The sequence below is a fragment of the Centropristis striata genome, chromosome 23 (assembly GCF_030273125.1).
Source record: "Centropristis striata isolate RG_2023a ecotype Rhode Island chromosome 23, C.striata_1.0, whole genome shotgun sequence".
Classification (NCBI taxonomy): Eukaryota; Metazoa; Chordata; class Actinopteri; order Perciformes; family Serranidae; genus Centropristis; species Centropristis striata.
In genome coordinates this window covers 26,093,738-26,108,365 of record NC_081539.1, presented here as the reverse complement: position 1 = coordinate 26,108,365, position 14,628 = coordinate 26,093,738, and the positions used below count along the sequence as shown (strand labels likewise).

Below are 14,628 nucleotides of genomic sequence, written 5' to 3'. Positions count from 1 at the left end.
ATATTACAGTATATTTTTGTTAGAGATATGGTGTTTAGTACATTTAACAGTGAGAAAAAGTATTTTTTACAAAAGATAAATGCAAAAATTACAGTGGTGGCTTGTGTATATATATATATATATATATATGTCTAAAGAAGGAGTATGGATTCTAGTGCAGAATAAAATATAAATATACAGTATAAAAATATAGGTGCCGTGAAACAAATAAGGTGCAGTGAACAGTGTGCATAAAAACACATAAAGTGCATAGCGACTGTATGTTATGACCAGACTGTTAGCTGTTATTGTACAGTGTGAAGACATGTGGCAGGAAAGATTTTCTATATCTCAAATAAATAGTAAGAGAGGGAGTTGCAGGTTCCACAATGCCAAAAAATGTGGAACACTGTGGGGAAAAAAAGCCAAAACCGAGTGGATCAAATTCAGTAGGAGTGTATATATTATACGTTTATCAGGGCCTGGTGGTGGTGCTAGATAAAAGTCAGGGGATTACCAAAGTTATCATGATCCATCCTGTGGGACGCATTGAAGTGTGTACCAAATTTCACGGTAAACCATCCAAAAGTAAGGGGATTACCAAAGTCACTGCCATTCATCCTTCGGGGGCCATGAATGCACAACATCACTGCATACTACTAGCCTGGGTATTCCCATGTTGCATTGCATGCTCGATTTCGTTTCGAACTGCAAGGCGGCATGGTGTCCATGGCCGATTCTTATCCCTGCTTTTGGTATCCAATCACAGAACGGGGAGAGATGGCAAGACGGCCAAGCTTGCAGTTTGCTTACAGATCCAACATGGCTGCAGCAGACGCCAAGCTCTCTTTGGATCTAGCTGTAGACAGTGTTCTAGATAGTTTAGAGCCAACGTTTACTATAAAAGGAGAATAACGTTTGGCTTTACACTCCTTTATCACCACCAAAAAAAATGTTTTAGCCTTGCTGAGAAACAGGATTTGGCAAAAGCCTAATCTACCAGCTAGCCCCTTGGCTAAGAGCTACTTAAAGACGCTTATGATAGACATTCGTAGCGCCCAATAAACGGCTCTGGGCGATCGTAAACCACGCCTCCTCTACGGAAAAATGAATAGGTGGTCTCCAGACTATATCTCATTTGTGATATAGTCTGACGTTAGCCAGGCTAGCATACTACAGCATCAATCACACTACTTACAGCATGACAATAATACTCAAAATTATTCAAATAAATCAGGATAATGGGTATTTATTGTTATTTCAGAACATGTCATACATGAAAGGGAAGGAAATAATGTACTTAGTTCCTCCACCACAAGGTGATGCAGGAAGTGGGGTTCCTCTCCACCACACAACTTTGAACAAAGTTAAAAAAGTAGAGGCTTTGCTGGGCCTTCTTTACTATGCTGAATATGTTGATGCTCCAGATAAGGTTATAGGAGACATGCACCTCCAGGTTTTAAAAGCTGAATTAAATAAAACAGACCTGCTCAACCATTTGATCAATGTTTTCATGTGTCTGCTGTATGTGAAAAAGGCTTTTATAAGCATTTAAGAAGAACTTTTTCTTAATAAAGAAATATATGGATGCCAAACCAGCTGTATATTAAAACTATTTTTTTACTACAAAAAAATTAACTGTTCAGTGCCATGAAGAGGAAAAAAGTTATTTTCTCAGTTCTTTATAATCGGGGCTCAAAACTTTTACTGCTGCCTTTTCTTACATAAAAATTCATGTAATTACATGCTCTATCATGCACTATCAGAAATAATGTGCTAAATTTGTACCTTTAGGGGCACAACAGCTTGTCACTGGGGAAAAACCCTCTAAGGTTCAAGCTGTTTTACCCTTAGCTTTGTCTCTGGAACATATGTGTGCATTTTTAGACCTCAAAAAGATAAATACCTTGAAGTACTATAATTAGCATTGTCAGAAATATGGGTGCAATAAATCAGTTTCTGTCCTCCAAGGTGCAATCTGGATTTAATGTACCCCCAAGGTGTCATTATTGGACCTCAACTAACTATGTGTATCTACTCTATAATGTATTATCTGTCTTACTCAATTCAGCTTAATATGATCTTCTATTTTGTTTTGCTCTTTTTTATATAACATATTGAAATGTATATTTCTATACCCCGTGATTCTTTCTCAATGCCCTTTATGTCTTATATAAGGCACTGTGAATCGCCTACGTGCTATCCAAATAAGCTTGCCTGCCTTCTGCACCTGTTATTTCATCACGTTTACGATCCTTTGTTGACCAATCAGCGTCCGTCACTGCAAAGTAGGTGGTTAAATATCAGCAGTCCACAGTTTCCTGATACCATAAGAGAGTTTACCTAAGTTGCTGAAGCAGGAGGACCAGACTGCTCCAACCCGTCTTACAAACCACTTGAAGCAGGAGAACGACTCCAGGTAGCTTGGTCTTTTTCTTTGATCCTGATTAAGTGGTGCAAGTCCTTCTCAAGGAGGCATGGGACTACTCCAAAACCATTAACATTAACATTTTTACAGAAATGCATGTCATAAAATCTGATTATATCTGCAGAAGGTGGCACATTGCATTGATGGGAATTTTGAAATTGCATGCATTATCTTATGTGCAGCACAGACGGTGCAGGGACATAAACACAGAGCAGAGAGAAAGACAGTGTTGACTGTGAGTGTCTTATAGCAGAGACTGATACATACCATTTATGTTCCTGTGGAGAAGTAGTGGAGAGACTGACATTATAAAAGCAAATAGAGTAAAGGGATCAAGCTTGAATTGCTTGTCCAGCTGTGAAGAGGAAAAGGGGAAGGGAAAAGTGTTTCCTTAGAATTCTGCAGGTTACTCTAGTGTTGGTGTATTTGGGCTATAAAAAAGTTTGGGATAAAAAGAGTTTGAATTAAATTTGGATCTAATGCAAACTGTTGAACACAAGATCTTATGTCTTTTCAAGGATGGCAAATTATTTGTGAGTTTACTCAACATATTCATGCTGGATATTCCTTTCTCATTATATTACAGCCATGAGGCTTCTCTGTCTGCTGCAGCTGGTCTGCTTAGCTGTCTGTAGCGCTTCCAGATTGAGAGACTGGGCTCATCATGGTGCCCCCATGTTTGCCGACCTCTCAGTACGTGAGATGAAAGCCGTCCGGGCCTATCTACATGGTATTCCAGAGATGGAGCTCAGTGATGCTCGCAGCAAGACTCTGATGAAGAACAGCATCCTCCTGATGGAACTCCATGTGCCAAAGAAGCACGAAGCCTTGAGAGCTCTGGATCGTGGACAGGCCAAACCCCCACGCCAAGCCCGTGTCATCATCCAGTTTGGGAACCAGACCAAGCCCAATGTCACTGAGTACATCGTCAGTCCTCTGCCATCGCCAAAGTCCCATGAAGTCTTCATGTTCAAGGGGGAAAAGTTTATCAGCTTTGAGTCTAGGTCTATTACAGCTGTAGAGTATGAGCACATTAATGACTTCCTCATAAAGATCACACATATAGCCAACAAGCTCCTATTGGAGACCTCAGGAGGGTTTTCTTTCGCAAACTGCTCCGACAACTGCCTTACATTCTCAGACGTAGGTCCCCGTGGGCTGGGTCCAGGTGAGAGGAGATCTTGGTTCATATTGCAGAAGTTTGTGGAAGGGTATTTCATCCACCCAATTGGGTTTGAGGTACTGATCAACCACCGGGACGTGAATCCAGAAAAGTGGACTGTGGAGAAGGTCTGGTACAACAGCGTGTACTTTGATAGTATTGAGGAACTAGTAGGGAAATATGAATCAGGGGAAGTGGAGAAGATCAGACTGGCTGATCATGACAACAGTGACCTCTACTCCACCTACATCCCCCGGGGTCACAGCAACACTCCCACTAACATCCATGGGCCAAAGCTTGTTGAGCCTCAGGGGCCTCGCTATCACATTGATCACAACTTTGTTGAATATGCTGGATGGTCGTTTGCCTATCGAGTGCGCTCCTCAGCTGGGCTTCAAGTCTTTGACCTCCGTTTTAATGGAGAAAGGATTGCCTATGAGATCAGCCTCCAAGAAGCTATCGCCTTCTACTCCGGTGACTCTCCCGCTGCCATGCAAACAAAATACATCGATGGTGGCTGGGCGATGGGCAGCTCAACCTTCGAGCTGGCTCCTGGGATAGACTGTCCAGAAATTGCCACCTTTGTTGACCTTTACCACTACTTTGACACAGACAAACCTCTACGCCACCAAAACGCTCTTTGTATTTTTGAGATGACCACTGCTATGCCATTGAGAAGGCATTTCAACGCCGACTTCAAGGGAGGATACAACTTCTACGCGGGGCTGGAAAACACTGTGCTGGTGTTGCGGACGGTCTCAACCGTGTACAACTATGATTACATCTGGGACTTCCTCTTGTACCAGAATGGGGTGGCGGAGGTTAAGGTCAGTGCTACGGGATATATCCATTCTACCTTCTTCACTCCTAATGGACTTCAGTATGGCAATAAGGTGTACCACCATGTGCTGGGTAACCTGCACACACACCTCATCCATTATAAAGTGGACCTCGATATTGCTGGTGAGTAAATGTCCAGTACTGCAGTGCAAAAAAGGGGTGTCTAAAAACAAAATAGATTAAAGCTGCAAGCAGCGATGAACTGGCCCGAGCAGAGTGCACAGCAAATTATTTGTTTCTTACCAAGATAAAAAAAAACCTTTGATTTAGAAGTGTTCGATAATTTATCTTGTTTTAAGAGTTAATTTCTTATTTTAAGCGTTTAACATGCTTATTTCTAGATTTAACAATCTTAATTTAAGAAATCTTGTCAAGTGAAATTATCTGTCCATGCAGCAAGATCATTTCCCTCAAATTTAGTGTTCTTATCTTGTTTTAGACACACCTTTTTTGCAGTGTGATTGCTCTTTTTGTGTGAGTATAATTATAATCTTTCCCCAACCGCCAACTTATTTGCCCTTACCACAAACCATGCCGTGCATCCATATTTTTGTTTGTTTGTAGGTTTGGGAACAAATACCAACATTATTTTTTGGTGACCATTGACTCCCTTTAAACTAACTTTAATTTCTTATAGTGATTGTGTGTGTTTTGAAGCTGTGAGGGCTGTCAAATGGGTTGAAAGAAGCGACAGACATAAACATATTTACTTATCTACTTACTTTATTGTTGGCTTTTCAGATAAAAAGGGTTTTCTGGACTTTACCCGGTCATAAAGGCAGCAGTCATGGCTTAGTCTCTTAAGACTGTGACTGTTTTGCTGAAATGTGTGATCAAGGCTATCTGTGATCAGGGCTATGTGCCATACATAAGTCAACAATTACATTTTAGTAATAAGGACTTCCAATGCCAAACTAAATGCATAGTATGAATGTCTCAACTGACTGCTTAATCATTGAGGTCTAACTTTTCCTTGTAACTCTTTGCTCTCATTATAACACAGGTCGAGAGAACAGCTTTGAGTCAATTGATCTGAAATTTGTCAACTTCACAAATCCCTGGAGCCCGAACAATTTCATTGTGCAGTCCAAACTCCACAGGACAGAGCACAAGACGGAGAGATCTGCTGCTTTCCGCTTTGGCAAAAAGTTCCCCCGCTACGTGCACTTTTACAACGACAATGAGAAAAACAAATGGGGGCACAAGAAGGGTTATCGTATTCAGTTTAACTCACATGCCCACAGTGTCCTTCCAAGAGGCTGGAGAGAGGAGATTGGAGTCAGTTGGTCAAGGTAATAAAATATATATTATATACACTAAATCCATTCACATTTGATTTGTTGGGACCATATAGCACCATTAGAATAGTTTAGAATTAGAAAAGCTAATTATTCTAATTCCATGATTTGGAAAAAATGGAAATGCCTGTAGAATTTAGGGTAGAGACAAAATCAATTGTTTGTAATGATTGACCCAGTGGAAGGTCACTGGGGCTGAACAGGGTTCTGGATTGGGAATTTGGTTACAAATCAGCTTAGATTTATGGTTTTGTCAACAAAGGTACGGCAAACAGTCAAACAACATTGAATGTTGTTACCTATTAGTGGATTATCACTGCAAAATTATTGGCACTTCAAGCAAAACTATGTTTTTAATGGTACAAAACAAATATGCAGATAATTTTCTGATGCCCATGTGGGAATAGTAGAATAAGACATAAGAAAAGTTTATTTGACAAAATAAGAACAACAAAAGAAATGACTAAGTGACCCACTGAGGTGCTGTTAATCAGTATGAATCTCTGTCTGTCAGCTGTCAGTGGGGACTATAAAGTAACGACTCACTGTGAAAACTGTTTATCTGCAGGTATCCTCTTGCTGTGACTCGTCATAAAGATAATGAAGCCAGCAGCAGCAGCATTTACACCCAGAATGACCCCTGGGAACCAGTTGTGTCCTTTGAGGACTACCTCCGCAACAATGAAGACATAGTCAACCAGGTACAGTAGTGATGCACCTTAGAGTCAATACACTTTAGATTAGATTCATATCTTGCTCTTGTTCTCATAAAAAATAGTAAACAAATCTTCTGCCCTCCAGTGTTCATTGTTCCACTGAAAAATATGACCTATTTCAAACGGTTTCATAATATCATTTAAATGTATGGGTTTTTTTTCTCCCAATAACATGACCCTACTAACAGTAACACAGTTATTTACACTGCAAAAAAGGTGTGCCTAAAAACAAGATAAAAATAGTAAATCTGAGGGAGATGATCTTGCTGCATGGACAGGTAATTTCACTTGACAAGATTTCTCAAATTAAGATGATTAAATCTTGAAATAAGCATGTTGTAGGCTTAAAATTAGAAATTAACTCTTAAAGCAAGATAAATTAAAGCTGCAAGCAGCGATGAACTCCAAACTCCGAGCAGAGTGTACTGCAAATTATTTGTTTCTTACCAAGATAAAAAAAACCTTTAGATTTAGAAGTGTTACATAATTTATCTTGTTTTAAGAGTTATTTCTTATTTTAAGCGTACAACATGCTTATTTCTAGATATATTAATCTTAATTTAAGAAATATTTTCAAGTGAAATTATCTGTCCATGCAGCAAGATCATTTCCCTCAGATTTAGTGTTTTTATCTTGTTTCTAGACACACCTTTTTGCAGTGTGAAAATCAGTGAGAGAAGATTTATTCAGAACCTTATTATATCACACTATGTCATCTTGTGATCACCAACCATGGTAGCAGTTCAATTGCTAATTATTTGCCATGGTTAGAGATTTGGGCGGTTAGTGAGTCTCCTTTTCATTGTTCAATGAGTCACAGTTGGCTAATGGAAGCAGCCTTTGTGTTGGTTAAATGTGGGTTTACATTTCAGGGGGTGGGTGTGTTTTTCCGAGACGTTGCGTCATCGGTTTAAGTTTGCTTTTCCTAAAAGAATCTGTTCATCAGTCACCATCGTGGTAACTCACGAATGTGGCATTACCTTCTGTTTGTACTTTTAAGTAGATAAGAACCACCTGTGTCCTATTCTAAAAATTCTACCGTGGTGTTTGTTCTCCTGTGTGCAGGACCTGGTGGCCTGGGTGACGGTGGGCTTCCTGCATGTGCCTCACTCAGAAGACATCCCCAACACGGCAACACCTGGCAACTCAGTGGGCTTCTTCCTCCGACCCTTCAACTTCTTCAATGAAGACCCTTCGCTCTCGTCCAGGAGCACCGTCATCGTTCGGCCGGGACAAGACGGCAAACCCAAGGTCCAGAGATGGACCCCTGAGGTCGTAGGTCACTGTGTGTCAGACAAGCCATTCTTTTACAATGGCACTTACACAGGAGTCTAGAGGGCATTTTATTATTAAGATACAATATTATTCATTTTACTTTTTTTATTATTAAAAATTTAAAATCACCTGACGTCTAAAAATGTGACAACCTTACAAGACTTTTTTTTTTTTTGCAATTTTCATATTGATTTAATGAAAATTAAAAAATAAAGAACATTTTAAAAGGGAAAAAAACTCTTTTTTATTTCCTTTTATAAATGAGCCTGGCAAAGCTGGTTATATATAACAAGAAAAATCCTGTAACATTCTAAATTGCATAAATCTCATGCATTTGTAATGCATGTCTCTCTCAAAAAAACCCAAGAATTTATAATTTCATATAGATGTAGAATTAATCTTTTTTTTTAACATGTTTTTATTTTAAGAAATTAACATTGATCACAGATATTCAACGTACTTAATTTTTCTTACTTTCTTCCCCCTCCACACCCATCCCCATCATGCTGTCAATACGAAAAAAATGAATAAAAATGAATAAAAAATTAAAATAAACTTGTGAGTGAGAAGCACACCTCAAATATTATAGGAAAAAAGTTACGGGCATTAAAATATATACAAGGTTAAAATAATACTGTAATACAAATAAATATGAACATCAAGACAGTACAAATAGGCTATTTGCCTTCTTTTAATTTTTAATCTTGTGGCAGGGCTGTAAATTTCTCAAAATAAGATAATAGAGGGGTCCATGCTTCATAGAATTTTTGGGTCGACCCTCTCATGCAATACTTTATCTTTTCCAACTTAAGGAATAGAATCAGGTCCTTGATCCAGGAAGAGACTTTGGGTGGATGTGCTGATTTCCACTCTAACAGGATTCTTCTCGGGGCAAGGAGAGTTGAAAAAGCACATTTTTAATTTTATTTGTCATTGATGAACCCTCTCCTGGGACTCCAAATATAGCCATTTCAACACTAGGTTGGATGTCTCTGCTAAAAGCCTCAGATAGAGTTTGAAATATCGTAATCTGTAGAATTAATCTTAATGTCAATGTACTACGCCAAATCAAACCACCAGTGTAACCTGGCAAGGGGAGGAGGACACATTGTGGGGCATGTGGGGCCTTGAGAGCGCCTTTAATCCCATGTTGGGTCTCCATGGCTGAGGTTTAGCAGCAGCGAGCATCCAGGATGCAGGATGCTCCGTATCCGCCCTGCTCCTGGTAAACTGGTCTCTCAGCATGCTCCTCTTGCCCCCATGGTGGGAATGTTTTTCCTGGAAAGACAACAGACCTACAGAGCAAACAGCCTGATTCCGGATCCTTCCCCGCAAACAGTCCAGGATACCACCTGGCTGCCCCGTCGCCCCTGGAAACCGAACTTTACATACAATGTGACTTAATGTATCAATAACAGCACATGCAACTGCTTTGTTTTGTTTTGTATGTACATGTTCCTAACATAGAAATGTCACCTTACACTTCCCAACCAAGAGATTCAATAAATAAACTGGTGTGATCTTATTTATTTATTTATTTTTTACATATTTTATTTATACGTTTTCAGATTTATAAACATACATCACAACTACAAGGGAAACATCAGCCCCCCACTCCCACCCTCAGTGATAAAGAAATGGGAAAAACAAACAAACGAAACAAAATGAGGCCATTAAACAAAACAAAAACAAGCTCTTATAGGATTCAAAGCAAGGTTATAATAGTTTTGGATTTTTCATTAGTTTTAGTTTTAATTTTGTTGTGAATTTTTGTTTTCAAATTCAGTTAGTTTAGTTAGTTTTTAGAGTGAGTTTTCTAGTTTTAGTTTAGTTTTTAGTTTTTGAAAATGCTTAGTTTTAGTTTAGTTTTTATTAGTTTTAGTGTTGGGTGCGTGATTCAAAGAAGTCGTAATAAATGTTTCCTTTATTTCCTTTGGTTTATCCATCTCAGCCCCAATAAGGTTATTAACTCTTACAGTTCTGGGTGTTTTGAATTTTGGTTCTAGTGTAAACATCCCAGTCTCAGTAAACATATTTACCATGTGTTGCATGTTCAAATAAATACACTGAATTATGAATGAAAAAAGTTGACAAAAACGAAAACTAAGGACATTTTCACTATAATTTTAGTTAGTTTTGTAACCACAAAATACAGTTTTAGTTAGTTATCGTTTTTTAAAAACTCTAGTTTTTATTTTTATTTCAGTTAACGAAAATGTTTTTTCAATTCTAGTTTTCGTTATTTCGTCAGTTTTCGTTAACTATAATAACCTTGATTCAAAGCAATATAATACTGTACAATCGGCGCCAGCCACAGAATGGGTGTCTGTACACATATGCGGCAGCCTATATACACATCTAAATATACAAACTTCCATACATAAACACTAACACTTTAGCCCATTCTGGATATATAGGACAGAAATGGTTGCCACATTTTTGTCAAAGGTTGCAGGGCTGAAAGAAACACTGTATCGAACCCTTTCCATATGTAATAAGTTGGTTATTTCTGCTAGCCAGGTTTTGAAAGAAGGCACATGTTCATTTTTCCAAAGGGTTAAAATATTCCTTTTTTGCAATAACCATGCCATATTGTAATGTCTTCCGTTGTAAGTGGGTTAAAGCTAGTAGATGGCGGGTCCCGCCAAAAATGGCAGTGTAAGGATCTGGTGTAATATTACAGTTATATACTTCAGAAAAGCACTCAAAAATATCTAACCAGAACTTTTTTAGCTTGGGGCGAGACCAAAAGAGGTGGCCCAGGGTGGTGTGATCTTATTGAATGTTTTTCATTTAAACTGTTCTGTATGAAACAATGATTAATAAAGGGCGTATATTAGCCAGCAAACTCAATACAAATGCTGAAAAGGAGGTGCATTTTGCAGTAGCAAAGTCAGTTTGTTTGAAGGGTAAATAATGAGTGTTTTTGGAGCAGGAAAAGGAATCCAGCCAGCAACTGTTGTCAGGTTTTTCACAATCTGAAACCCTCTTTATAAGTGTGTGCTGATGTTTTACAGTGCACATGGTAAAACAGGGATAGTATGAGAGCTATGCACGCATTAGTGAATGGACAGTGCTAGTGGAGAGGACAAAAAACAATGTGAATTGGGTAACAAGCATTCCTATAGCTGTTCCCATGGCAATGATGTGCTTGACGTCACAGCAGACAAACTATAGAAAATCAGTGAAAACACAGTGTGTCTTTTAAACAAACGGGCATGTAATAGTTTTACCAACAGCAAAATTACTATGTGAAATGTTATGTCACTCATGCTGCAGTGGCCTTAAATCATTCTGATCTTTCTCTAACTTTCTGGGCAGTCTGCAACTGATGAAGACACACTGTGACAAGCAAAACTGAATAGTGGCATATAGTTTTACAGCACGATATACATAATCAGAAGCCCAGGGAGCAGGGGAGCAAAGGGGAGCCATGGTTACACATGAGATCAGAACTTTATTAAACTTTATTATAAACTGAGGGTCCAGATAGATAGGGTTAGGGTTAGTATAGGTTTTGGTTTAGATAAGATATACAATACTACAAAAGCACAATAAGAAACCATGGTTTAAAATCATATAGTGTTGAGAAATACATTGAGGAAACCTTTAAAATTAAATTATCTGACTCCAGAACAAAGTCCTCACCTATTTCTCTGCGCTGATCGTTTGATGGGGAATGATGAGCAGGAGACGTCCGAGTTCTCAGTTTAACTTCAACTTATTTTTTTTTATTACAACACATCAAGAAATGTGCAGTTTACAGAGTCTCTGGGTTCAATCTACACGTCCCTGACATCACATTAGGCTGGTCAGACTTCTATCAGTCAGTTTATTCAATATGTGGACATGTCATGTCACCAAGCAGAGAAGTCAGATTTTGCAACAAACAAATCCACATAAAAAAAAATATATATATATATATATATATATATATATATATATATATATATATATATATTTACGTTTTTTTTTTTAAGTTTTTGCATTCTAATTAGTGACTCTTTATATAATAATCATGTTTATTTTGTTGCAGAGTATAGCAATGATGATCTTTTTTTTGTACAAATTTGATCTTGCTTCCAAACTTTTGGCCTGTAGTGTATATAAGTAGGGCAGAGAAAGTTTAAGCAGATGGAGTAAATGTATTTAGTTTAATCATAGTTAAAATATAATATTAGCACATGATCATTGTAGCAAAGCAGCTTGCATGATTAATCTATAAATGCACAGAGAGAGGTTACATACACAGATTGTGAATTATGCATGCATAGATAGTGACCTACGTCAATCAGATAGTGACCCACGTCCACAGAGACAGACAACAGAGACAGAATAACAGATTATTCTAACAATAGACCAAAATAAATGCCTTACTCAGAGACCACTATACCAATGTCTCATTTTCTAATTAAGCTGGGAAAGAAATGTAAACATATGATCACTTAGAACAGTGTAGTATCGAGGTTTAGATACACGTTGCTCACACAAGAGTAAATGGACCTCAAAGCCTGTTGCTTCCCTTCCACATTATCACATTCACTCTTCTATGAAGGCTGTATTTATCCAAATGGAGAAAAAATACATTAACCCCATTCTGCACCCTGTGTGACATTCAAGTATATGATTCTTCCTTTTATTATGTGGTATGTTGGAGTAAATTATTACTAAACTATAGGCTTATAAAAATTCTATTAATTAGAATTTGTACTGTAGTTCTGTTTTTACCCAGCAGAGGACACCATAGGATCAGTTTTTCACCCTCCAGATTGGAGTCCAGGTTGTTTTGAGCCACATAAGACATAAAAAGGATAATAATAGTGTATTTCTTAAGGGTGCTTTCTATCTGACAAAGACTGTTGGACAGATAAAGTAGTTTTGTTTAAAGTAGTTAATCCGTATGGGCTAGGGGCTCTAATAAGAGCTTCTTTTTAAATAATGACCACATATTTTGGAGGCTTCAAAATGGCCAGTTTGATGATTTTGTGTTGAAATTTATTTGGTGAACCAAAATCTTGTTATTCCAGTGGATTTGCTGGTTTACAGTACAGTTAAGAAATAATCGAGTGTCCACTTAAAGATAGCATTGGACTGCTGTTGCCCCCCACTCTCACCTTAACTAACTCTTCAGAAAAATAAAATAAAAATAAAAATCAGTACTGTACATCATGTCACTGCACATGTCAGTAGTGTCATTACAATGAATAGAGCCTATTAATAATAGCAATTAATAAAAAATCTGACAAAATAAGACAAATGTAAACAGAGAAAGCCTATGGTTGGATGTTGCTTTGTTGCCACCTAGTGGTTTCTTATAGTACCAAATATTGTTTGGTTTAGAATTTTCACTTGACGCTTAATATCCAACTGCCAAGTTGTGATGGTCACATGCCATGAATGTGCTTTGAAGATCATTCATATTCAGACTTTTTTTCTTCAATTATTATTCAGTTTAGTTTTTAAAACTAGTGTGCTTAAAAAATATATAGCACACTAGGTACTTTCTTGCTGTTAAGCCTCTGGGCCAACTCTAATTTATGACCCTTTCAGACCCTTCAGGCTGAAAATGTCCACTTAAAAAAATAAACGTGATAAAAACTATATTTTTTTCTACTTTTTTCTGCATAAACATCTTAAACAACTTCCGTCCTTCTCAAAACTACCAAATGTTTAAACATTTTTGGCATTTTAACCCTTTAAATGCCAGTTTGATTGCATGGTGTCACTGATGTTTTTTATGAAAAACACACAAAAATGTAGGTATTTTCCATATAATAAATACTTTTTAGCTGATGGTTTTGATCAGGAAGTTGATAGAAACATTTAACCCAAAAAAATTGAAAAAATATACATATCAGTAATATTTTTATAGCGTTTTTTTGGAAGTGGACATATCTGCCATCATGTTGCCATAAAGGGGTTTTTACATCTTTGATCTGACAAAAAAAAAAAAAATGCACCAAAATCCATTTTGTTGTGAATCTTTGACATATCCAAGGCTATGATAAAAAGCAAATGCCCCAGCCAAAAAATATTTATTGTATGGAAAATAACTACATTTTTTTTCTTGAAAAACATTGACATCATGTAATCAAACTGGTATTTAAAGGGTTAAAATCATCAATCTTTGAATCTTTGGTAGTTTTGAGGTTTATGCAGAAAAAATAGAAAAAAGATATTAATCTGTAAAGTTTTAACAGCATTTTTTTGGAGGTGGAAATTTCAGCCCGAAGGGTCTGAAAGGGTATTAAATTTGTCCACAGTGTATTATTGATCCATTAGAAAAACTGAAATTTGAATTTCAAAATATATCAAGAAAAAAAACCTTCCAAAAATCATGTCATTTGCAGTATCACAGCCAAAATTATTGCCAAAACAAAAGTGAAAAATTGTGCAAAACAAATGTGGCTGAAAATGTCCCGAGTGGTCCCAGAGGGTTAATATTAGTAGACAGACAGTATACAACTCCATTCAACTAAATGAGGAATTTGAAACTGATCAAGTAAAACATGGAACACAGGTCTTTTAATCTCCAAGAAGAAATGATTGTGGTTAAAGGTATCCTTGACCAATTTTACACATGATGGTTATTATATTCATCATGAGAAGTTTGTGAAACAGTTGTACGATGTCTTCTGTAGCTCTGAAGAGGATTTGTCGAGCCTTCTTTCCTTCTGAACTTACTTTCTTACTTTCTTTGCCCTTCTATTTCCAGTTGTGTGACTTTTCTCTCATAGTTCATCTGTTGCTGTCAATAGATGATTAGCCCCCGTTCATTAAAGCCTCTGTGTGACCGACAGTGTTACTTGAGTAAGGAAATGTCACATATGTTTGAATGACCTGATATTTCAACACTACATCCTGTTAGAGTCCCAGCTATGAATATCATGTAATAATGACTCAGAGTATTTCCACTGGTGAATAATAGAA

The 14,628-nt window shown here is 37.3% G+C and overlaps 1 protein-coding gene across 1 annotated transcript; it reads left to right on the top strand.

Annotated features, from left to right (window-relative positions):
- Positions 1 to 2,995: 2,995 nt before the first annotated feature.
- Positions 2,996 to 7,843, top strand: aoc1 (amine oxidase copper containing 1). Its single transcript, XM_059327243.1, has 4 exons — positions 2,996 to 4,532; positions 5,413 to 5,701; positions 6,276 to 6,408; positions 7,489 to 7,843. The coding sequence occupies exons 1-4, from the start codon at positions 2,996 to 2,998 to the stop codon at positions 7,756 to 7,758; spliced, it is 2,229 nt and encodes a 742-aa protein (XP_059183226.1). The 3' UTR covers positions 7,759 to 7,843.
- The last annotated feature ends 6,785 nt before the right edge of the window (positions 7,844 to 14,628 follow it).

What these genes read in the sequence shown, in the direction of transcription:
- aoc1 (XM_059327243.1), top strand. Translation starts at nt 2,996, where the DNA reads ATGAGGCTTCTCTGTCTGCTGCAGCTGGTCTGCTTAGCTGTCTGTAGC. An exon ending in AGTGGACCTCGATATTGCTG is followed by an intron (nt 4,533 to 5,412) that starts GTGAGTAAATGT and finishes ATTATAACACAG; the next exon opens with GTCGAGAGAACAGCTTTGAG. An exon ending in ATGAAGACATAGTCAACCAG is followed by an intron (nt 6,409 to 7,488) that starts GTACAGTAGTGA and finishes TCCTGTGTGCAG; the next exon opens with GACCTGGTGGCCTGGGTGAC.